At 40.6% G+C, this 25,866-nt stretch overlaps 1 protein-coding gene across 4 annotated transcripts in view; it reads right to left on the bottom strand.

Moving 5' to 3' along the window:
- Positions 1 to 4,162: 4,162 nt before the first annotated feature.
- CLTRN (collectrin, amino acid transport regulator) overlaps positions 4,163 to 25,866 on the bottom strand; it is a 79,034-nt gene continuing 57,330 nt past the window's right edge. For 2 of the 4 annotated variants that reach the window (XM_033849807.2, XM_073798850.1), the window contains exons 6-9: positions 24,176 to 24,289; positions 22,638 to 22,679; positions 19,313 to 19,507; positions 4,163 to 4,994 (exon numbers count right to left, since the gene is read on the bottom strand). In XM_033849807.2, the coding sequence (XP_033705698.1) occupies positions 4,838 to 4,994; positions 19,313 to 19,507; positions 22,638 to 22,679; positions 24,176 to 24,289 (508 nt within the window). In that variant the 3' untranslated portion in view covers positions 4,163 to 4,837. Of the gene's footprint in view, positions 4,995 to 10,980; positions 11,093 to 19,312; positions 19,508 to 22,637; positions 22,680 to 24,175; positions 24,290 to 25,866 lie in introns of all 4 variants that reach the window. The other 2 variants (XM_073798851.1, XM_073798852.1) reach the window with 2 other exon arrangements.

Here is a 25,866-nt window from a genome sequence, read left to right as displayed (position 1 = left end):
TGTGCTTTATAAACTGGCCCATAGTCTCTGCCCATAACTAATATCAAATCCATTTTCAACCAGTGCTGTGAAAATAAAGAGCAAAATAACTCAGTAAATAACAACTAGAAATTATTCATTCATTCAAACCAAAATTTCCTAAAACAGAATGGTATTCTTGGTAATAAACTGAATCTCGTCATAAATTATGAACAAGTCCCTTCTAGGAAATTATCTCTCTGTTTATATTTCCTGAACCTAGCATCTTATCTTACACAGAGTGCCTCCGCTCAATAAATTCTTCAGGCAAGAAGGAAGGAAGGAAGGAAGGGAGAGAGGGAGGGAGGGAGGGAGGGAGGAAGGGCCAAAGGAAAGTTAGTAAGAAAGAAGGAAAAACTTCCATGCATTTGCTTGTGTAATTGAGGTAACTAGACATGTAATATTTTTTATGAAACAAAACAAGATGTAAAGTGGGAAATAAAATACTATGTTAAGGGGCTCCATAACTTTGAAATAAGGACTGGGAATTTGGACTTTGAGGGATTTTATGCTCTTTCTGGTTCTTCACCTGTGTTCTGTCCTATTCCTTGTTCCTTATCCAGGGATGATAAATGCACATACTTCACTTGGTGATACTAATATCTGGAATCTGATCATGTATCATTCTAAATGCAACAGTTCACTGCATTCTTTTATATAGTGATGTTTTGTATTGGTTAGTCCTTGTGGAAAACATGGTAGATGAAACTACACCCCAAAACCCAAAATCTACCTGCATTTACATTTCTTCTGTGAAACAAGTCCAGATATCACCATCCCAGCTCATTGTTTCTGCAGTGACTTGGTTTTCAGATGCTTCTGTCTTTCCAGTTTCATCACAGTTTTTGCTAAGGACTTGGAGACTGGAGTGACAGCTATATTTCCACTCGCTTTAAAGCATTTTATTTCCAGTACATATCACCTCACAATGTGTTCCCTTGTGGGACATTACAGGATCATTATTTTTAAAATGAAAGGTATGGTTGATGATTGACTGCCCTCTAATTACCCAGAGTGTTTGTCAAAGCCAGTGGGCAGGAGACATAAGCTCTATTTTGCTGTTATATTGACTGTCAAGTTTACAGCGCATCTCTGCTAGCAGGGAAAACTTCCTCAACAAGGATATTTAGTGGAGCAGATCTTTGCCAATGGAACAGATCCCCTCCCCTTCAGGATAAACAGTGAAGAAAATGATCTAATGATCAAATTGGTCCATCCCATGCCTTCAAAATAAGAAGCTTATCTAGGATCAGTGTTTCTCAATTTTTTTTCCCATTATTGAGACTTTTCAGACATCTTCTCCTAAGAGCTCACCCAGGACATTTTAATACCATAGATACACTTTACACCTGTTTACGTACTGTGGTCCTTTGGAGGATTAAAAACCATTGTAATACTGAATTTTTTTTCTCCCCACCAAGAACAATTTCCACCCTCTGGAGAATGAATGTCTTGGATGGTGCCTGCTAGTGCACACTGATGGAATTCAGATGATGTTTCACCAATTCTATATGCAAGGCCACCGTATTACGGAGTACACAACTCAAGAGGATGTAAGATAGAAAATGGTTCTTTAGTAAACCAACTGAAATCTCATTCCTCTCCTAAAAATAAGGAAGCCCTAATAACGTTAAAGAGTACATGGTGCCCAAGTCAAAATGGTGCCCAAGTCAAAAAATTTGCAGCCACCAATTCAAGCTCCTCCGCCTACAGAGAGGGGCCAGGCTTTGCTCCCAGAAGGTATAAGACTATGGCCTTGTGACAGCCACCATCTCATTTGCTTGTTTATTAGCACACATTTATTGAGTTCTGACTATGTAGACTTTCAGCTCCATGAGGGCAGCGACTGTTTTCGATTTTGCTCACCGTTATAGAATAAAGGAAAGAAAGAATGAAGACAGAAAGGGAAGGAAATAGGAAGACAAGGCAGTATGCTAAGTGACTTGAACACTGCCTCTAAGAATATTACATTTAGTGTGAAGGTATATAAACAAATAGTCAAAATAAAATATTGTGATGGTTATAACTGAAAAGATGTGTAGATATGGTGAGGTTACAAAGCAGTGGTTAATTCTATCTGGTTAGAGGCGGGAAGAAAATGAAGTGAGTTATGAAAACCTTTATGGAGACAAGGTTGTATTAGAAGACTTATGTGGGCCCCAGGGCACTCTTGCCTTTGTGGTCTCCTTTTTCTACAAAAGCGCATTTAAGTGTAATATAATTCTAGTACAAGATGAGTATCATTATCTGGGCAGTCTAGGAGCACTTAGCCTGGAGGCCCACGAAAGACGTCTAGGAGGATGAGAGATTTAAGTGAGAGAAACTCTAGGACAAGCTGGAAGAGTGGCTGGAAGATGGGGCAGAGTGTTCCAGGCCTGGAAGTGAGAGATCTATTAGGATTGGATGAGAGAGAGAGAAACAGAGAAACAGAAGGGTAGAAGTATGAGAGATGAAGTTAGAGAAGAAGGTGGGGGTCAAACCGCAGCAGGCTCCATGTTAAGGAGTCTGGCTTTATCGTAAAGAGAATAAGAAACCATTTTTAAAAGCTTTTATGTGAGAAACCAACAGAATCAGGTTTGCATTTTGGATATTCATTCAATCTACATTGCAGCCAAATAACTGGCGAAGGTGTCGTGGATATTCTGGGGGTCCACCCAGGCCCCCTCTTTAGGGCCCACATACCCATCCCCTGCTTCTGGAAATAATGGCTTTTGAAGGTTCATGGCTGAGTCCTTCAGTGGGAATTGCCCTCAGCCACAGGGAACTGCCCTTTCCAAGGGCAGATCCTTTCCCAGAGAGCACCCATGACCGTAACCAGCTAATGCAGAGATACAAAGACCCAGCCACATTATCTCAATCAGGGACAACCTCAGCTCCTAAGATCCCTGAAGGATTGGCTGAGGCCTCTGTTGTAACCATGTTTCTGGTTACTTCTCCCTCTGCTTAATCCTACTCTGTTAGTTTCCTATGGCTGCATAATGCTTTAGCACAAACTTAGTGGCCTAAAAAACACACATTTATCATCTCACAACGTCCATGTGTCAGGAGTCGGGGCACAGCTCAACTGGATCCTCTGCTCAGGCTGCAATCAAAGTGTTGGCCAGACTACATTATCATCTAGAGATTTGACTTTGGAAAAATCCACTTCCAAACTCACTTCAGTTGTTGACAGAATTCATTTCCTTGTGGTTGTAGGACTGAGGATCCCAGCTTCTTGCTGGCTATTGGCTGGAGGCGATCTTTGGTGCTGAGAGGCCACCAGCAATTCCTAGAACCTGCTCACAGTTTCATTTGTGCTTTCCCAACATGCCCACTTACTTAATCAAGCCAGCAAGGAGAGTCTCTGGAACAAGTTTGCTAGCAAGACAGACTCAGATATCATATAAATTAACTGCAGGGGGCTTCCCTGGTGGCACAGTGGTTGAGAGTCCACCTGCCGATGCAGGGGACATGGGTTCGTGCCCCGGTCCGGGAAGATCCCACATGCCGCGGAGCACTTAGGCCCGTGAGCCGTGGCCACTGAGCCTGCGTGTCCGGAGCCTATGCTCCACAACGGGAGAGGCCACAACAGTGAGAAGCCCGTGTACCGCAAAAAAAAAAAAAAAAAAAAAAAATTAACTGCAGGAGTGACATCTCACCAGCTTTGCTGTATTCTATTCATTAGAAGTAAGTCATAGGTCCCCTCCGCACTCACGGAGAGAGGGTTACATGAAGGCGTGAACATCAGGAGATGACAGACACCTTAGTATCTACCACACGTGACTTCCTCACTTCTTACAGGTATATCTCCTGCGAGCACTCCCCAATAAACCTTCTGCATTCCACTACCCCTCTTAGAGTTTGTATCCACTGGAGGCAGGGAAGTGAGTTAGCGACTACTGCCGGAACACCAACTATGGGTGATAGCAGTGGGAGATTGAGCTGCATATTTTCCTTCTATTAATACATGTATAATAATTATTATTAGAATTTAGAATGATACATGGCCTACCTGAAAGTAAAATCAAGTCTAAAAACTACAGTCTTCAAGCAGGGATACACACAACAAAAATAATTCATTTCTAGGACTGGAGAGCAGATTAAACATAACATAAAAATAAGGCTTACTATGTTCCACAGTGTGAAAATAAATTGCAGACTACAATCAGTCACTTAAAAAGAGATGATTAGCACTTTATTAAGTTAGCATAGATTGTACTTCTACAAACTGCAGAAATAATCAATGAATACAGATGCCCTATTAGAGACTGATAGTCAGAAAATATATATAAGCAACTGTTGGTATGATAACAGGATCAAATTCCACCTTGTATATCAACACGCCCATTTTTATCCAACCCATTTACAGTAATTACTTGTTCTTCTTGCTTATCTTGTCATATACAGAGTGATATAAATGATATTCAAAAAGGATCCATTTTCAATGATTTGGACACCATATTATAGGCATTCTCCACTGGAAAAGTATTTTTTCTTAGGTCTTTAAAGTGTGATATATATATACTGGCCTGACCTTATTGCTGGAAATGCTTAAATACTAATGCATTTTAAAATCAGTAACTACAAATGCCACATGACTACACTTACACACTGTGCTGTCAGAGAAATATTTTAGAATATTCTGGATAGTCAACAGCTTATTATTCCAATGGTCTTCATGGGTATAATTCATTGCCTTTCAATTTCATGCACATTCAAAATTTCTTACAAAAGAAGAATGGTGAAACAAAATATATAATCTTCCCTCAATGAATTGTGATGTTCAGCAGTTGCACAGAAACAAGTGTTGAGTTTCAGGGGGAAACAAAACAGCAGCCCTTCAGAGGGGGGTGAGCCGCTCATCCTCTGTCACAAAGGCATCATTAACGTGCCCTCCCTTCATGTCCAGGGGATCGCAGGGGATGCCATTTTCAATTTTGACTGTGTTTTCCCATTTATCTTCAGTGTCTTCCATTTCAGAAGGTCCTTTGTTCTTCCTAAATGCACATAAAAAGAATGATTGGGATCTAGGAAGAGAAAGGATGGTCTTCTGTACAAACATGGAGATCAGGAAAGGGAAGAGGAACCCTAGAATGATGGGGAAAATAGATGACATTGTGTATTTTCAAATAAATTTCAAAGATCATAAAGAGTTGATGAGGTGAAAAGATGCTATCAAGATCAGAAGTCTGCATGGATTATATATATATATGTATATGAATGAATATATATATTTGTATGAATGAATATGTTTGTATACACATACATATACGTATGTACATTCACACACACAAACTGCATGAAGGAATGTGAGGAAAACATATGGTAAATTGGCAAGTTAAAAAATTTAGCTCTAGGAGAACTTCACAAAAATTGAATTTAAAAAAGTAATAAATTCCTCTCACAAGATTTGACAAATTAATGGTCTGCAAATGTTAGGTAAAAATCAGGTTGAAATGAGATACCAAGAAGCAAACTCACATTACTTTGTAGAAAGGATGTAACCATTGTAAACTGCAGGTATCATTCCTTGGCTCTACTCATTACAAAATAGTTGTATTCATTTGTTAAGTCAGGTTTTTGGAACTCCGAACACATTTTACTAATTACAACTCATAGCTATAATCCCAGGTCATTCCAAAAAATTCTATTTAACAGGTAAATTTTTAAGTTATTCATTCTCAGACCCTTTAAGGACCCTGCTACCCCAATCCAAATGGTAACCAGATCCTTAATCTTTCCCTGGAGTGTGGGAAAATGTAGCCTTGAATTCAAACATTCTTCCTGTCCTTTGTGAAAGGCCAAGACACTGAGCCAGTTGTGCTTGATATCATAGAGGTAGGGGGAGAAAAGAGATGTGAGTACCTCTAGGCAATCAGAGGGCAGAAGAGTTTCCCTCAGGATTATCACAAGTTAGATGTTAGGGCACCATGGAGGCATGATGTTAGACACGAGGCTCCCAGACTTGTCAAAGATTCTCTTGTCCCAGAAATCTGTAGAAGCTCCAAAGAGGCAGACCTGAGTGGATCACATGGCTGGGATGGTGGACACTGCTGTGGTGACCAGGATGGACTTCCACCGCTATGGAAGTCCCTTAGAAACTTAGTGAATTTCTAGCGGGTGAGGAGGTGGTGAAGATGCCCCAAAGATGATCAAGGTAGAATTTCCTATTAGTCCTACATGAGAGCTCATTTCAAAGTGCTTTAAAGAATATGGTGGAGGAAGGCAGAGAAAAGAAAGAGCTCTTGTTTACAAAAGAATGACAACCAATATAGAAGATGCAACAGAAAGAGAAAATCACCAAATAATAATAATTGATTCTGATGAGGCTCCTCAATGGATACTAAACCACTGAGTGGGAGATGACTAAGGAACAGGATACTCACAGGGTCTCAATGTAACACCCCTACAAGCAATGTACTAATTATAAAGAGACATTTGTTTTTTGTAAAGGGAGAAATTTGGTGAATATCACCAACAATGAGACAAACTGACAAGTGCCTCTAGATGTGATGCACCGAGAAGACATATTTTTTAAAAATAAAATTCTGTGTTCTGTGTTCCTGCCCTACCCCATCACCAGATTTTTTTGACCTGAATCTCTCAGGAAGAACTAATCAGACAACTCCAAATTAAAAGATATTTTGTAAAACAGCTGACAGCATAGAGTAGGCACTCAACTAATGTGCTTAGAGTTGGATGGACAGACATATGAGTAGCTGGCTAGCTAGTTAGACAGATAAATGGATGGATCAATGAATGTAGATCAATGACTGGTTGGCTGGATGATGAATTAATGATGGATGGATGAATGGGTGGATGGATGATTGGATGGTAGTTGGGTGATGGAACAAACAACTGGATGGAAGAATGGATGGACTAATGCTGTAGGCAAAGTTACTCAGACAGCAGCCCAAGGTAGATTTTGAATGGGCTCTATCAGAAGAAGGAGAAAGAAAGAGGGAAGGAAGGGAAGAAGGGAGGAAGGGACGGAGGAAGGGAGGAAGGAAGGAAGGGAATGTACACGTGATATTTCTTGTATTTATTGAATAGTTATTTTTTCAAATGGATGGAGGAAAGTACTCATTTTCATACCTTAAGAATTAGGAGTGAGTACAGATTTTGCCAGGCTTCACTGATGGTTTATTAGATAATTTCAAATAGGTGGAGTTTATAAAGAAAAGTAAAGTAGCATTTCAATACTGTAGATCCCACTGTCATCACTTGAAAGTATTTTGCCATTGTGCATGCCACTGTCAAATGTCAAAATGTATCACTACAGGCCCAACGCTGGGAGTGGAAGTCGGTGGGTTGTAGTCCCAGAGACCTAGGTAAGGACAGGCTGCTGTGTTTTCCCTTCCTCAGGGTGAAGATACTGCACTGTCCATTCCAAGCATCAGCGGTCAACGATCAGTGCCAGTTGGAGTAGGCATACAATTTCCTGTGATGAGAAGGTCCTCCAGCCAGGTGAAATCACCTATCAGAGGACTAGAATTCTTTGGTCCCTCCTCCTGTAGACAGGGGTATCTTGTCACTTTCCACGTCATCCAGAAAGCAAAGACAACTGACATTCTATAACCATCGAACACATCACTTCCATTCATAGTATCCAACATTCATTCAATAACTATGTTTTGAGTGCCTACTATGTGTTGGAAGGGACACAGTTCTTGTCCTAAAGTGGAAAGAAAGGGCTTAATAAAAAAGAAAAACTCCAAATTTCACTCATCCTCCCCTCCTTTTCATGGATTATAAAAGAGAGGAGTGATGTTTCAGTAAGAATGACACCCTAGCGACAAATGTATATTTATAAATTATCATCAAAAATGCCTAGCTCACGCAATTTCTCCCCAAGTCACTCCTCATTGGGCTTGGAGTGAATAATAATTCTCCATAACAATAAATAGGTTTTTAACAGTGAAGTTTTACCCTGAAATTTGTGTATGTAAGTATGAAACTCATATTACAAAAATCCTGTGGATGGAGCATTCTGAAGTAGGGGGCAATGCAACAGCAGTCTTAGAAGTAATGGTTGCCAGTGTTCATTTGCCAGTTTCTTCAGTTAAAAAAAAAGTTTTTATAGAATTAGAAGCAAAATTGCAGAGAGCTGGACACTTGCAGATCATGGCAAGAAATCCTGCCTCCCCTCCCCCTGCCAACCACAAAGGAAAAATAATCCACCAGGCATCACAAGGAATGGGGAAGAACGAAAAAGGAAGGTGCAGATGGATGAGGACAAGTTTCTCTTCTTTAGAAGAAGGATTTCTTAATCAAAAAGATTCTGAGCAAAATCGCTGTGGAAATTTATCAAAACGAGAGCCGTGTCCATGACAAATTAGGTACATGTTATTTTTTTGTGACCTTAGATCTAGTTGTTCACAGTCTTGGCACTGCCAGGCTTCACAAACTGCAGTGTCAGTAACTTGCTGGCTGGCGGACATGATAAGAAGTTCAAAGGTTATCTAACAGTAATACAGCCCTTTGTCACATTTCATAGTGTGTCCTGTAATAAACTGAGTCACTGCCTGCACATTGCTCTAAGTATAATAAAACTTAACTATCTTTCTGGATCATTCTGATTTGATGTTCTGCTAAAAACATGAATTCTTTTTCCTGAAAAATAAAAATGAGTGTTAATAACTTCCGCTGTTCCTGCATGTCAGGTGGTTCAGGAAGAGGATTAAAAACAAAACAAAACAAAAAAAAAACCCGTGACTAAAACACCTGAAACTAGCTCTTAGAAGCCTTAGTGTGGCTATTTCTCATAAATCCAGAGAGAAGATGGGCAAAAGAGGGGACCAAAAAAGTACAGGCATACCTTGGAGATACAGCAGGTTTGGTTCAACTGCAATAAAGCGAGCCACACTATACTGTAGTCTATTAAATGTGCAATAGCATTATGTCTAAAAAAATCACAGTACATACCTTAATTTAAAAATATTTTGGAGATAAAAAATGCTAACCGTCATCTGAGCCTTCAGCGAATTGGAACATTTCTGTTAGTGGAGGCTCTTGCCTTGACGTCGATGGCTGCTGACTGACCAGGGTGGTGGCTGAAGGCTGGGTGGGTGTGGCAATTACTTAAAATTAGACAAAAGTGACGTTTGCTGCATCGACTGACTCCCTTTCATGAATGATTTCTCTGTATGTAACATGCAATGCTGTTTGATAGCATTTTGCCCACAGAAGAACTTCTTTCAAAATTGGAGTCAATCCTCTCAAACCCTGCTGCTGCTTTATCAACTAAGTTAATGTCATATTCCAATCCCTTGTTGTCATTTTAACCATCTTCACCAGGAGTAGATTCCATCTCAAGAAACCACTTTTTTGGCTCATCCATAAGAAGCAACTCATTTGTTAAGGTTTTGTCATGGGACTGCAACGATTCAGTCACATCTTCAGGCTCCACTTCTAGTTCTAGTTCTCTTGCTTTTTCCACCACATCTGCAGCTGCTTCCTCCACTTAAGCCTTGAACCTCTCAGAGTCATCCGTGATGATTGGAATCAACTTCTTCCAAACTCCTGTGAATGTTGATATTTGGACCCCTTCCTAGGAATCATGAATGTTCTTAATGGCATCTAGAATGGTGAATCCTTTCCAGAAGGTTTTTGACTGACTTTGCCCAGATCCACGACAGGAATCACTATCTATGGTAGCTGTAGCTTTATGAAGTGTATTTCTTAAATAAGACGACTTGAAAGTCTAAATTATTCCTTGATCCACAGGCTGAGGAATGGATGTTGTGTTAGCAGGCATGAAAACAACATTAATCTTGTTATACATCTCCATCAGAGCTCTTGAGTGACTAGGTGCATTGTCAATGGGCAGTAATATTTTAAAAGGGATCTTTTTCTGAGCAGTAGGTCTCAACAGTGGGCTTAAAATATCCAGTGAACCATGTTGTAAACAGATGTGCTGTCATCCAGGCTTTGTTATTCCATTTATAGAGCGCATGTAGAGTAGATTTAGCATAATTCCTAAGGGCCCTGGGATTTTCACAATGGTAAACGAGCACTGGCTTCAACTTTTAGTCACCGGCTGCATTAGCCCCTAACAAGAGAGTCAGCCTGTGCTTTGAAGCTTTGAAGCCAGGCATTGACTTCTCTTCTCTAGCTATGGAAGTCCTGGGGGGTATCTTCTTCCAATAGAAGGCTGTTTCATCTACATTGAAAATCTGTTGTTTAGTGCAGCTTCCATCATGAATTATCTCAGCTAGGTCCTCTGGGTAACTTGCTGCAGCTTCTCCATCAGCACTTGCTGTGTCACCTGGCACTTTTGATGTTATGGAGACGGCTTCTTTCCACAAACCTCATGAACCAGCCTCTGCTGGCTTCAGACTTTTCTTCTGCAGCTTCCTCACCTCTCTTAGCCTTCATAACATTGAATAGAATCAGGGCTTTGCCTGGATTAGGCTTTGGTTTAAGGGAATGTTGTGGCTGGTTTGATATTCTGTCCAGACCACTGAAACTTTCTCCACATCAGCAATAAAGCTGTTTCACTTTCTTACCATTTGTGTGCTCACTGAATTAGCACTTTTTATTTCCTTCAAGAACTTTTCCCTTGCACTCACAACTTGGCTAACTGTTTGATGTAAGAGGCCCAGCTTTCAGCCTGTCTCAGCTTTCAACATGCCTTCCTCACTAAGCTTAATCATTTCTAGCTCTTGATTTAAAGTGAGAGACATGTGACTCTTCCTTTCACTTGAACACTCAGAAGCCACTGTAGGGTTATTAACTGGCCTGATTTCAATACTGTTGTGTCTCAGGGAATAGGGAGGCTGGAGGAGAGGGAGAGAGACGGGGAACATCCTGTTGGTGGAGCAGTCAGAACACTCAATATTCATCATTAAGTTTGCCATCTTATGTGCATGTGCTCTGTGGACCGCCCCCCCAATTCCAATAGTTACATCAAAGATCACTGATCACAGATCACCATAACAAATATAACAATAATGAAAATGTTTGAAATATTGCAAGAATTACCAAAATGTGACGCAGAGACACAAAGTGAGCCAATGCTGTTGGAAAAGTGGTGCTGACAGACTTGCTCAATGCAGGGTTGCCACAAAGCTTCAATTTGTAAAAAACACAGTATCTGCGAAGCACAATAAAGTGAAGCACAATAAAGTGAGGTCTGCCTGTATCGGGTGGCCCACATAGCTAGGGGGTGTTGAGGATCAGGGTTTGCTCAAGATAAAGTAGTGGCAGCTAAAAGCAGAAACAGTATTTTTGTCTCCCTTCAAACAAGACAGGGCTGAAAAGCCAAGGCCCAAGAACAGCCAGACAAACAACAAAGGACAGACAAATATGATTCCAAAACAGGACAGAGTTAATTATTGGGGAACTGGGACTGTCGTCATAATCAGTATGGATGAGTCCTGGGGAAATGGCAGCACTGCTGGAACGATTTTAATGGGTGTTGCAGCACAGTGAGACTGGTGATGTGATAGCAAAACAGTAAGAATTAGTATCTATTACACGGCAGACTAAGTGCTTTGTACACATCATCTCACCTAATTCCTACTGCAATACTATGTAGATTTTATTATTATCACTGTTTTTCAAATGCAGGAGCTGAGACTCAAATATGTAGAGCAACTTGTCTTTCATAATGGAATGAGACTGGTGAAAGGAGTAGACCTAGAACTCTATTTCATCTCCCAAGGCTTCTCTCAAAACACTTTTTTTTTTGCGGTACGTGGGCCTCTCACTGTTGTGGCCTCTCCCGTTGCGGAGCACAGGCTCCGGACGCGCAGGCTCAGCGGCCATGGCTCACGGGCCCAGCCGCTCCGCGGCATGTGGGATCTTCCCGGACCGGGGCACGAACCCGTGTCCCCTGCATCGGCAGGCGGACTCTCAACCACTGCGCCACCAGGGAAGCACACATATTTGACTCCTATTGAGTGTGTACATTTAAGAACAGCAAAGTAAAACAATTATTAGCTCTAACATTTCTGATTTCATTTACATTTCTATTTTCAAGACAATTTATTCACTTAATTGAGACTCTATAAGAAAGTGAAGTTTCAGTATATGAAAATATTGGCTGAGCCCCAGCCCCTTGTGTGAAAAAATTCATAGAAATCCAAATGCACTTCCCTTTACTATTGACCTTATGAGAAGAGAAATATAACCAGAAATAAACCAAGTGAATTTACTAGTGACTCTGCTCAACTGCTAGCATTAGCTAGGGTTCAATGTCCTGAGTCCTTGACCTGGCTTTGTTACAACTACAAGATTATCATCTCCTTATAGGCAAAGACCACCCATGTTATCTATGTACGTCTCTTCCATGATACATTCTAGAGCTCCTATCACATAATGGATGGTCAATAAAGGAATAAGATATTTTTACCTCTCTGGGCCTTGGCTTCTGGAGAGATGGATTCAGATCATTGTTTAAGATCCCTTCCTAAGACAATAACATTATAACAGTCTATTTATATGCAGGACTCATGAATCAATTCTACTATATACATACAAGTCTGAAATTGTGCTGTGTCTGTGACTCTTCTTTTATAGCACAAGGTGCCAGGTTACATAGAATTAGCACTTTGTAACTGCTTTTTGATGATGATGCTTCTTTACATTGATATAGCACTCCCCAGTGGATGAAGCACTTGTGTGTATTCTCCAATTTTGTCTTCCCATCATCGTAACTATTTAAGAAAATATTATCCTCATTTTCCATATATGACTGGATCAAGGTCATTCAGCTAAAAAATGCCAGGGCATGAGACTGGAACCCAAAACCAGGAGTATTGATCCAGTGCTCTTTCAACTAAAACACACATCACATCATCGACTTCACCACCATTAGCATTATCACATCACCCCCACCATTACAGTGATCACTATCACCATCACCATCATCACCATTACCATAAAGCTGACCAGAGAGCTAAAATATCCACTTCCAGGCTGGGGCTAGACACAGATCTAGTACAGACACCACTGTCAAGTATATGCAGTTCATCTTGGTTGTCTTCCCACATACCCAACTCCCTAATTATTCCCCAAAAGAAAAAAAAAATCACTTTTCCAACTTTTTTCCTGCAACAAATCTCTCAATTCTGCAAACTGCTGTTCTCAACTAGATGGTAATAGAGAAGCAACCTCCTCGAATTATTTCACGAAGAGGCGGCAGTTGTAATGGCGTGTTGAAACTGGCTGGCACAGGCTTGCTAGAGGTGACTCAAACATTCAGAAATTTCAGACTGGATAGGAAGTCAGCAAATGCTACAAATCAGGGGATTTTTTTTTTTTTAGAGAGAGCTCATTAGTCAGTCCACCACTATTATAGTAAACAGCAGGCCTAATAAGATCACTTGCCTTTTAAAATAGGTGTTTGACCTATCCTTCTCAAAGTCTTCCACAATACAGCAGAGGGAGGAACACTCCCAAACTCATTCTACGAGGCCACCATCACCCTGATACCAAAACCAGACAAAGATTTAACAAAGAAAGAAAACGACAGGCCAATATCACTGAGGAACATAGATGCAAAAATCCTCAACAAAATACTAGCAAACAGAATCCAACAGTACATTAAAAAGATCATACACCACGATCCAGTGGGGTTTATTCCAGGAATGCAAGGATTCTTCAATAAACGCAAATCAATCAACGTGATACACCATATTAACAAATTGAAGGAGAAAAACCATATGATCATCTCAATAGATGCAGAAAAGCTTTTGACAAAATTCAACACCCATTTATGATAAAAACCCTGCAGAAAGTAGGCATAGAGGGAACTTTCCTCAACATAATAAAGGCCATATATGACAAACCCGCAGCCAACATCGTCGTCAATGGTGAAAAACTGAAACCATTTCCACTAAGATCAGGAACAAGACAAGGTTGATCACTCTCACCACTCTTATTCAACATAGTTTGGAAGTTCTAGCCACAGCAATCAAAGAAGAAAAAGAAATAAAAGGAATCCAAATCGGAAAAGAAGAAGTAAAGCTGTCACTGTTTGCAGATGACATGATACTATACATAGAGAATCCTAAAGGTGCTACTAGAAAACTACTAGAGCTAATCAATGAATTTGGTAAAGTAGCAGGATACGAAATTAATGCACAGAAATCTCTGGCACTCTCATACACTAATGATGAAAAATCTGAAAGTGAAATTAAGAAAACACTCCTATTTACCATTGCAACAAAAAGAATAAAATACCTAGGAATAAACCTACCTGTGGAGACAAAAGACCTGTATGCAGAAAATTTTAAGACACTGATGAAAGAAATTAAAGATGATACAAACAGATGGAAAGATATACCATGTTCTTGGATTGGAAGAATCAACATTGTGAAAATGACTCTACTACCCAAAGCAGTCTACAGATTCAATGCAATGCCTATCAAACTACCACTGGCATTTTTCACAGAACTAGAACAAACTATTTCACAATTTGTATGGAAACACAAAAGACCCTGAAGAGCCAAGCAATCTTGAGAACGAAAAATGGAGCTTGAGGAATCAGGCTCCCTGAATTCAGACTATACTACAAAGCTACAGTAAACAAGACAGTATGGTACTGGCACAAAAACAGAAATATAGATCAGTGGAACAGGATAGAAAGCCCAGAGATAAACCCATGCACATATGGTCACCTTATCTTTGATAAAGGAGGCAAGAACATACACTGGAGAAAAGACAGTCTCTTCGAAAAGTGGTGCTGGGAAAACTGGACAGGTACATGTAAAAGTATGAAATTAGAACACTCCCTAACACCATACACAAAAAGAAACTCAAAATGGATTAAAGACCTAAATGTAAGACCAGACACTATCAAACTCTTAGAGGAAAACATAGGCAGAACAGTGTATGACATAAATCACAGCAAGATCCTTTTTGACCCACCTCCTAGAGAAATGGAAATAAAAACAAAAATAAACAAATGGGACCTAATGAAACTTCAAACCTTTTGCACAGCGAAGGAAACCATAAACAAGACCAAAAGACAACCCTCAGAATGGGAGAAAATGTTTGCAAATGAAGCAACTGACAGAGGATTAATCTCCAAAATTTACAAGCAGCTCACGCAGCTCAATATCAAAAAATCAAACAACCCAATCCAAAACTCGGCAGAAGACCTAAATAGACATTTCTCCAAAGAAGATATACAGACTGCCAACAGACACATGAAAGAATGCTCAACATCATTAATCATTAGAGAAATGCAAATCAAAACTACAGTGAGATATTATCTCACACCGGTCAGAATGCCCATCACCAAAAAATCTAGAAACAATAAATGCTGGAGAGGGTGTGGAGAAAAGGGAACACTCTTGCACTGTTGGTGGGAATGTGAATTGATACAGCCACTATGGAGAACAGTATGGAGGTTCCTTAAAAAACTACAAATAGAACTACCATATGACCCAGCTATCCCACTACTGGGCACATACCCTGAGAAAACCATAATTCAAAAAGAGTCATGTACCACAATGTTCATTGCAGCTCTATTTACAATAGCCAGGACATGGAAGCAACCTAAGTGTCCATCAACAGATGAATGGATAAAGAAGATGTGGCGCATATATACAATGGAATATTACTCAGCCATAAAAAGAAATGAAATTGAGTTATTTGTAGTGAAGTGGATGGACCTAGAGTCTGTCATACAGAGTGAAGTAAGTCAGAAAGAGAAAAACGTAAACCGTATGCTAACACGTATATATGGAATCTAAGGGGAAAAAAAAAAAGGTCATGAAGAACGTAGGGGTAAGACAGGAATAAAGACACAGACCTACTAGAGCATGGACTTGAGGATATGGGGAGGGGGAAGGGTAAGCTGGGACAAAGTGAGAAAGTGGCATGGACATATATACACTATCAAATGTAAAATAGATAGCTAGTGGGAAGCAGCCGCATAGCACAGGGAGATCAGCTAGGTGGTTTGTGACCACCTAGAGGGGTGGGATAGGGAGGGTGGGATGGACGGAGATGCAACAGGGAAAAGATATGGGAACATATGTATATGTATAACTGACTCACTCTGTTATAAAGCAGAAACTAACACACCATTGCAAAGCAATTATACTCCAATAAAGATGGTAAAAAAAAAAAAAAAACAAAAAAAAAAAACAACTCTACCTGAGATTTGAGCCCATGGTCAAGACCACATTCTCCAGAGACCATCTCCAGCCTTGCTTGATCCTTAGGAGTGGGGCTAATTTGTGGGAGAAAATGTCTAGGCACCATGTCAGAATAAATTTCTTAAAATCATGCAGTTGGAATGGCATTGCTGGACCTCATTTGTAGTTATATTGGTTGAGGACATAGTCAAATATTGACTGATAAACTTCCATGGTCAAATAAAATAAAATATTTATGAAAAAAATAATAAAATAAAATAGGTGTTTGTTAACTAATAAAATCTCAAGCAATAAGTCATTGAACTGGAAAATCTTCTGCAGTACGGTGGCAATATCTGGATGGAAAAGAGATCTTTTTCTAGCATCCCTTAATCACAGAAATGGGTTAAGCTCATCTTGGATAATACTAATTACTGTTTATTTAGTACATGCTATAACCTAGGTACTTTATACACATTTTTTCACCCAATCCTCATTTAAGTCCTGTGAGACATTATCTCCCTATAACAGATGGAGAAACAGACCCACAGAAATTACATGATGCAACCAAGGTCACTCAGCTAAAGGGTATAACTAGTATTTGAGTTCACCTAGTTTGGGCCACCAGTGACTGCATACTTTCCACCCAGTGGTTCTGAACAGTCAATGGAATGCTGTTATTGACACAGCTAACAGAATAGTTAAAGCTTTACTTGAGCAATTTCTTCAGTAGTAAGTATAAAGATGCACATGTCTTAGATGACATGGGCACTCTTCTCTGCAGAAGCAGAATGGTGATTCAGATGACCCTGTGGTCCCTCCTGGTCTTCTAGGTTTAAGATTTTGTATCACACAAACTGTGTTCATTATTACCTAATGTATGAATTGGATTCTTGAACAAATCTTTGTCTTCCTCAACAGTAAAGGCTTTCAGGGGCAACTCCTATTTTTCCACAATTAGAAAAGGCTTTCATCACAATGATCAGGGCTCTCCCCACTTCAAACTGCACCCTCGCCCCAACTTTGAAGTGATACTTTGCCCAAGAAAAACCCACCAAATTTTTTCCGTACCAAATGGAAAACCCAACAAATTAATTTCTCTTCAAAAGGTTGTCATAACTGTCCTGACTCTATTTGCTAACTACTGATGCTCTCCAGGTTGACACAGGAGATTTGTCCATCTGTTTCCTGGTTTGAACATGAACTAAATTTGTGAAGGCAAGGTTGTGACAACAGCCTCCCTTCTCCCGGGCAACAGATTATGATGCTACACACTCAGTTTTTATATTACTGCAGAATCTGCTCTGAAGGAAGAGATAGCTGATCCCAGCACTAACGAGCTGAAAGACCAGCAACTGGCAGGATAATAAAATAACAGTAACAGCTAACAGCAGTAGTGCCAGGCACTACTTCAAGAACTCTATTAACTCTTTTGATCCCAGCAAATTAATTCTTTCTAATATACCTCACTGTCACTCGAGCAAAGTTATCTATGCACAGACAGTAAAGAAAAATTTAACCAACTTGACTCGAGCACCACAAACCATATCCTCTTGAGCTTGGTTTCCCTGACTCATTGCCTGTATTTCCTGATATCCATACAGTTAATGGATTACATACAAGAGCAGAGTCTAGGCAATAAATACTTTGAATCCAAGCAGTCTATCTCCAGAGCCCATTCTTCTACCTCCTTCATCATATTGTACTAGTGAGGAAATTGGGAACCAAGGAGATGGCGTGAATTCACAAAGGTTACAGTTGTTGGAAACCATAGAATCCTAGCATTTCAGGATTAATATAAAACTTAAAACTATTAAACATAGGTATTCAAATACTACAAGAGAATATTTCTTAATATTCTGAAAAACAAAACAAAACAGATTAATAAGTTGTACCAAGCCTCTCAGCATTATGTGTCACGCCAAGAGCAATAAAAGCAAGCAAGTACAACTTGATCTTAATCTTTGAGCTTAATTTGGGCACTACACATAAATCACATTTATTCCATAGCATTTCACTTACCATTTGTGAAAAAAATTATAAAGCCCCAAATTTAAAATGATTACCTTCTGCTAATAACCAGGGTGAACAATATGGAAAGTAGAAAGTCTCAGGAGAAACATTTAGTCAAACACACACTTGGCCAAACACAACCTGCATGTCCCGTGTGGGCACCAACCCTTTTGAAAACCAATGTGTGTGCCTGTGATTCCACTTACCAGAATTCCTCTTCCTTGGTATCAGAAGGGAAGGTTTAGAAGCATCAGAGTGTCTACTGAAGAGTTAAGGACTCTCTTCACTTCCCCTCTGGATCAGAGGTGCTTGTAAACAAAATTATTTTCTCCTTTCATTGTGCTAAGAAATCTTGTCTCCTCTCTACCTAAATAACTCTCCCACTGGTCTGAAATTCTCTAATACCAATAATTTTGACAGCAAAGTTTGCATGTGCCCCAGAATCCAGCTAAATGAACTCCAGGAGTGGGAATCTAAATGTAAGTACTTTATTTGGAAGCTCTGAAACTAAGTGAATTAGAATAGCCTAGATATTCATTAAAACATATTTTCTTCAATTGTACATCAACTAAACTTCAGTTAAAAGAATGCACCTCCTTCAGAGAATCAACTTTAGTGGGTCTGTGGTAGGGCAAAGGAACCTATATTTTAAACAAGTGTTCCAGGCAATTCTGATGCAGGAAGTTGATTCAAAGGCCACTGTGAAGAACACGGGTCTATATAAAATCATAGGCACTAGAGGGAGAGCATCCATCAAAGGGAGGGAATATAAAACATCGCAAAAGTGTGTAGTACAAGGTGGAGGCTGCAGGCACTGGAAGAGGCAGGCCAGGGTGAGGAGGCATGAAAAGGACTACGGAACTACTAGTCTTTGGAGGTGGATGACTAGCAAAGATTAACTCTGCCTACCCAAAAAGTCTGCTTAGCTCTGTATATCCAGCTTACAAAATCATAACCCAGATATTAAAACATTCACATGGTGTAGAATAGAAAGAAAGATAGTAATGGAAGGACCCATAGTTAACTAAGGGACACGGACTCCAAAAAGTCTCCAAAAACAAGAGCATAAGTGATATTTTGAAAAATCACCAATTTTTTCAGTTTCAGATATAACACATTTTCTTCATCTAGGGGAAAATCCTCTCCTTGTTTTTCCAAGTCATGAGTAAACAAGAAAATGTTCTTTAAATCACTCCCTTTAAATATCTTACCTTCTATGTTGCCGGATTCCTGACAAAATCAATAGCATGGTTGCCACTATGACGATGCAAAATATCACACCAAATATAATAATCCAGATGGGCACAGATGGGTCAGTAGGTGGTGCAAGAGTGGCAGGAATTCTTAAAAATTCCAGAGTCTGGTCATTCAAAAAGAAGGCATTGTTGATCCGGTTCCTATTCATTCTAAAATACAATGATGATTAAAAACAAACGAAACAAGACAGAAGAAACATTAGAAACAGAAGGTATAACCCTATCTCCCCACGATTATAACTATCTCTATAAACAGAGCATCCCCCTAGCAGGAGACTTCAGGTTGAACAGACAGTTTGATAAGGACAAATCATGCTGTGGTTTTCTGTCTATAAGTGGCAGTGCTGGTTGCCAGAAAGATGCTTCTCTATGAACTACTGCCCTCCATTGTTGATAATGTCCTAGAAGTAACTGGAAGTCTTGAGCTTTGAGCTCTGCCCACCATGTTTTATTTCCTGAGAGGCAGCATCTAGATTAAAATGACAGAACTCTATTTAAGGTGCCTTACATAAATACCAACAGCCTGAAAAGATAAAATAATATGCAAAAAGTAGGTGATAAATATGAGAAGAAAAAACAAAACCAGCAGCAGAAAAGAGAACACGAAGCCAGGAGCAGCTGCAAATCCATCAATTTGATCTTTTTTTTTTCATTCAATTCAACAAACATTTGCTGGAAACTTACTAAGTACCAGATCCTGTGCTAGGTGCTGGAGATACAGAATGAAATAAAAATACCCAAGAAGCTTACAGTCTAGAAGAGTGGCCCTTCAGTCCCTCCACAATCACAGTGCAATCACAGTGCAAGGGGCACAGTGGGAGGGGCACAGTGGGAGCACAGCAGAGGGGTAAGTACATCATAGTAAAATGTCACAGCTGCTTTCCTAAGAAGGCAACTTTTGAGCTGTGCTTTGAGGGACAAGTAGGAGTTCTTTAGACCAAAGTGTGCAGTGAGCATAGGAATTGGAGACATGGTATGTAGTATGATTTGTTGCGTCAGCTGCAAGTAGTTCCATATGACTAAAGTAAATGGTGCTTTAGGAGTACAAAAGTCTAGAAAAATATGAAGGTAAATGCATTGCTTTTCCCAGGGAAAATCTGTATTTTTGGTGGTAGTGGCACCTAGGGAGGGGTTGGTGGCAGTTAGGGAGGGGTTGGTAGCAAAAACTTATTTGACTGAAACTAAATTTCTAACTGGAATTTGCAAATTAGATGAGGAGATTTCTTGGAGATAACTGTGTGGCCTTTACTGAATTCACACTAGGCAAGCTGACTTCAACAACCTCCAGAGCAGCACTGAAACCAGAATATAATGTGAACCTTACGTGTGATGTCAAATTTTCTAGGAGCTGCGTTTAAAAAAAAAAGTAAACAGTAACAGGGAAAATTAATTTTAATAACATATATTTTGGGACTTCCCCGGAAGTCCAGTGGTTACGACTCTGAGCTCCCAATGCAGGGATCCCAGGTTCGATCCCTGGTCAGGGAACTAGATCCCACATGCCGCAACTAAGAATTCGCATGCTGCAACTAAAGATTCCACATGCCACAACTAAAGCTCCCCTGTGCCGCAATTAAGACCCAGCACAGCCAAATAAATATTTTAAAATATATATATATATTGCCCACTATATCCAAGAAAATATAATTTCAACATGTAATCAATTTTAAGTTGGTTCACATTTTATTTTGTGCTCAGTCGCTGAAATTTGGTGTGTACTTTACACTTAGAGCATATCTAACCTTGGACTAACTACATTTCAAGTGCTTGAGAGCCACATGTGGCTGGTGACTACTGATCCTGAACCTGAGAGTAAAAGCTGGAGAATCTCTGCAGACCAGCACCGGGGTATCAGGAAAGACCTCCTTTAGCAAATGAAAATCTGTGGGGAGGCCTGATTGTTCATAAATGGGAAGGAGAATCCCAGCCAGGGAATCTGCAGCAGGGGATAATTTCCATGCAATTTCTGTCAAACTACGGAATGTTTTCTTTTATCGTAACCTAATTTTGCTAACACGGTAACAAAAAGCTTCCCACAAAATAATGAACCCCACTACCAAGGTATAACAGAGTAAAGTGAAAAGTTGCTCTGCATTCTCATTCTGTCTACCTGGTTGGTTAGCACACAGGCTGATAAGAAATTCTAGTTTAGTACAAACTATATCTCCATCTACCACTGAAATCCCCAAGAGGCGTCAATCACCATGGATATCTTCTAGCCAAGATTGGCCTTGAATAAGGCCAGGCCCTCAAAACAGATCAAAAGCAGACATCTTAAAACTGGTCTGTCATCCCCTTGCCTAATTCCATAGGTGTGGATACTCTAGCAGACCGGGAGAAAAAAAAAAATCACTGCATGTGCTGGCAGCATGCCTGCGTTCAAGTCGTCACTCTTTATTTTTCTAGGTGAACTGAGCAAATCAATTAATCTCCCTGAGCCTCAATTTCCTCATTTATAAAGCAGGGATAATAATAATAGCTCACAAATGATTGGTGTTGATACTAAATTCCACAGACGCATCAGAACATGCCTTGTGAACCAGAAAATATTATGCAAGCATTAGGTGGAACTAGCATTATTTTGCCCAACCACATAGGTTCTTCAGCCTTGAAATTCCTACTACCTGCCTTCTAGGTACCATCTCCTTTCTTTTCAGTCTATCCTTCCCTCTTGGTACTGTTTCCTTTATTTTCATACAATTCTGATGAGTCCTATCCATTCCCGGACATAAATTCCCATTCTATTGGCCATCCTCACCCCCTCAATAGTCCTTCTTACTAGGGCCTTTGAAACAGACATTTTGTTGTGAACATATTCCTCTAGATCTTCAACCTTCACCCTAAACACTCACTCCTCCGCCTCACATTAACTGAAGCTTGGTTTAACCACAGGGCCTTCATTTTCCTTGTAGCCCTCCCTCATCACAGGGCTTGAATAAAATCCCTTTTCTCATGAAATACAATATTCCTAATTCTTACTCCCTAAGTAGTGGCTCTTAGCAGTATTCTTACTGGCAAAAGTGCGGAAACAATTTGGCTCAAACCTTCTTGTTAGGGCTTCCCTGGTGGCGCAGTGGTTAAGAAACCGCCTGCCAATGCAGGGGACACGGGTTCGAGCCCTGGTCTGGGAAGATCCCACATACTGCGGAGCAACTAAGCCCGTGTGTCACAGCTACTGAGCCTGTGCTCTAGAGCCCTTGAGCCACAACTACTGAAGCCTGTGCGCCTAGAGCCTGTGCTCCGCAACAAGAGAAGCCACCGCAATGAGAGGTGCACTCACCGCAACGAAGAGCAGCCCCCGCTCACCGCAACTAGAGGAAGCCTGCACACAGCAACGAAGACCCAATGCAGCCAAAATTAATTAATTAATTAATTTATTTATTAAAAAAACAAAACAAAGAAAACCTTGTTAAATCATTTCCCATGGGTATAGAGCCTCAATGCCTTTGCTTCAGCAAGGGAAACAGATGATTATTCACACAAAAACACTTGGCATTTGATTATACACTCATTATCTTAAACATTAATATTTTACAAAGAGCAGATGAGTTCTTTCACTAGACATTTCTCTTTGGTAACGAGAAAAATATGCATTTCAGTAACTTGTAAATAAATCCTTTGTAAGAAGAATGAACTTTGTTTCATTCTTTTTCAGGAAATAGTTTATTTTGTGAACTCATTCTTCCAATATACCTTTGCCCAACACCAATCATGTGTGGGATTTGAAGTTTTGACACACATAAAGTGCACATTAGTTGAAATAAAAACAAACTGCTTCTTCTGCTTCTGTGCAGAAAAGAATACATTTCACTTCTGAAAGTTTGTTATAATCCCAAGGAGAGAAGGAGGGGAACTGTCAGGAAAAAATGGGTAAAACTTCAAATGGGTGAAAAATATGACTGAGTGTCCTGCAAGTCTACCTTTCTGGACAATTTCCACCTTTTACTGTTTTTGAGTTATTTTGCATATGTGTAAGTTGGAGAAAACTGATACAATGTAAATGATTCTTGTCCACAGAAAATCAAGGTGAATTGTGTCTGGTGGAGCACTGCCAATGGATAGACTGGTGTATCTTTTAATAAATAAACATCACCATTCTTCAATTCCTGCATTTGCATGCTGCCTTGAAGTCTCCTTTAAACTGGTTTTAACATCTTACTAGTTCCCTCATTAACTAATAAGATAATAGAATCTTGGATAGCATTTATTTTTGATTTGTATGAAAGTCATGCTTTTACTTTTTTTCAAAAAATTATCTTTTAAAGGTAAAGACTTTCACTTTGCTGTACAGTAGAAACTAACACAACATTGTAAAGCAACTATACTCCCCTAAAACAAAAAACACCTAAGCATTCGGGCTCGAGAAGGCATATGGCAAACCATCACACGATAGTGCCGTACAAGGTGTTCTCGCCAAAAGAAGACAGTACTAAACCTTCTTAGCTAATGTTTAAACCAAGGCTTCTCATCCACAGCACAATGGATATTTGGGGTTGAATAGTTCTTTGCTGTGAAGTGCTATCCTGAGCACAGGAGGATGTTAACTGGCGTCCCTAACTTCTGCCTACTCCGTCACCAGCACTGTACAACAACAATGTCTCCAGACATTGCCTAATGTCTCCTTGGAGGCAAAACTGCCCCTGGATGAGAACCACTGATCTATACTAATCTCTATTCCAAAGTAACGAAATGAAACCTTTGACATCTTAATAAATAAATCACTGTGAACCAGAGAGAGAAGTCTTCAAAATCTATCAAAACAGCTGAATTAATCAATACCTTGATTTACCAGTGGAAGGCATATTTAGCGGTGATTACCTTATGGCTGACTGTACCTCAACAGCAGGAAGGGTGTGATTCCTTGAAGGATCGGTAACCACAAACCAGAATGACACCCGCTGGGTTACATTGCAAAGTAGGACGTGGGAAATTCTGCAGATGATGAGAAGAAAAAAAGTACATTATGAGTGAATAATACCAAATTGCATTAGATATTCCACTCTGGTGTTATTACCGTCTTAAGAGGTGAAGAAATGTCCTACTAAGAAGAAAATAATATAGGAAATTTCCTTTATTTCAAAATCATAGACTTGGGGATCATTCCTAAAATAAGGAATCTACCAAAAAAGAAAGAAAAAACAGAATGGCTCAGTAGAGGGCATTACGTATCTCATTCTTCATCACCTGTTAGCTGACAGCATCCCTGTTTCCTCAACTCTTGGCCTCTCTGACACAAAAGCCTTTTGTGTTTCCTCATCAGGATCTTTTTAGTGTCCTCTTCATTCAGCCTTCCACCTCTCAGAACCAGACAAATCTGTTGATCGAGGACTTGCTTCCTCTGTTGGCCACTGTTTCCACCCCTCTCCTACTCCAGTAACTGGGGTCGGCCCAACAACAGACCCCCAGACTGAAGTGCTGTAACATTTACCAGCAGGCTTTGAACACTGTTTTTGCGAGTACCTGCTTCCAACTATAAATTGGAAATGTGCCTCACTCTACTCTATATACCTGGATCACCAGTAGAAATGACAAGAAAGAAATGGCATTAGTGTTCAGATTAGAGACAATCTATTTATGAATGTATGAAATCTATGAACGCAGAAAATAAAAGGAGAATCCACAACAAACCAACGTTGTCGGAGCTAAAAAATAAGTCCCGAAAGGCTTTCACCAGGTCCTTAAGAATAAAATTACAAAAAGTGACATTAGCAACCATTCTAGAAGAAACACACAGCCTCTGTAGAAATACAAGTAAATTCGCTCTTTTTCCTTAAAGGAGCATTCAAGTGCATTTTGTTCATTTTTACAGTAATGAAAGAGAGCGCCCTTCAGTCAATTTTCAGGGCCTGGTACAAATTATTATATTTTCTCCCTTTAAATGTCAAGGGCAAAAAGTGGAGGGCTCCCCCGCCACCCAGAGCCAAGCGCCTGGGCCAGCAGTGGGAGCTGAAGGATCCCCTGTGCTCAGAACACAGGTGCGCCCCACGAGGCCCCGGGTCCGCGAGGCCCCGGGTCCGTCCGCGAGGCCCCGGGTGCGTCCGCGAGGCCCCGGCCTGGCGCACGCAGGACCTCATGCCCAGAGGTTCCGACGCCCCACGAACCGTCCCACACCCCGATGCCAACGGTCGCCTCAGCGCCGTAAGCTTCGCGTCTACAGACTTCGGGGCCGCCCAGAAGCCAAAGCCCGTCGAAGGTCCGACCCCGCTGACCCGTGAGCATGAGCAGCTACCTGAGCATGTACCTGGGCATGGCCAAGGCCACGCAGCCAGCCCACGCCCGGAAGCGCCGGTCCCCATGGTTCCCATGGACCGGGCCGCCCGCGGAACCTGCCTCCCGATGGGCCGGGACGGGTGCCAAATCCTGTGCTACCGCCGCCGCCGCCGCCGCCGCCAGGATCGCAGGCTCTGGTTCCGCAGCAGGTGGCCGCTTCCCAGTGGGCCGCCCCTCCGCACCTCCTCGGGGCTGGGGTTTTCCGGCCATGGCAACGGTTTCACGATGAGGTCCCAGTG

Source organism: Tursiops truncatus, chromosome X, assembly GCF_011762595.2.
Source record: "Tursiops truncatus isolate mTurTru1 chromosome X, mTurTru1.mat.Y, whole genome shotgun sequence".
In the NCBI taxonomy this organism is placed as follows: Eukaryota; Metazoa; Chordata; class Mammalia; order Artiodactyla; family Delphinidae; genus Tursiops; species Tursiops truncatus.
Note: the sequence above shows the minus strand (reverse complement) of the source record. Positions and strands in the feature narration are given on the sequence as shown.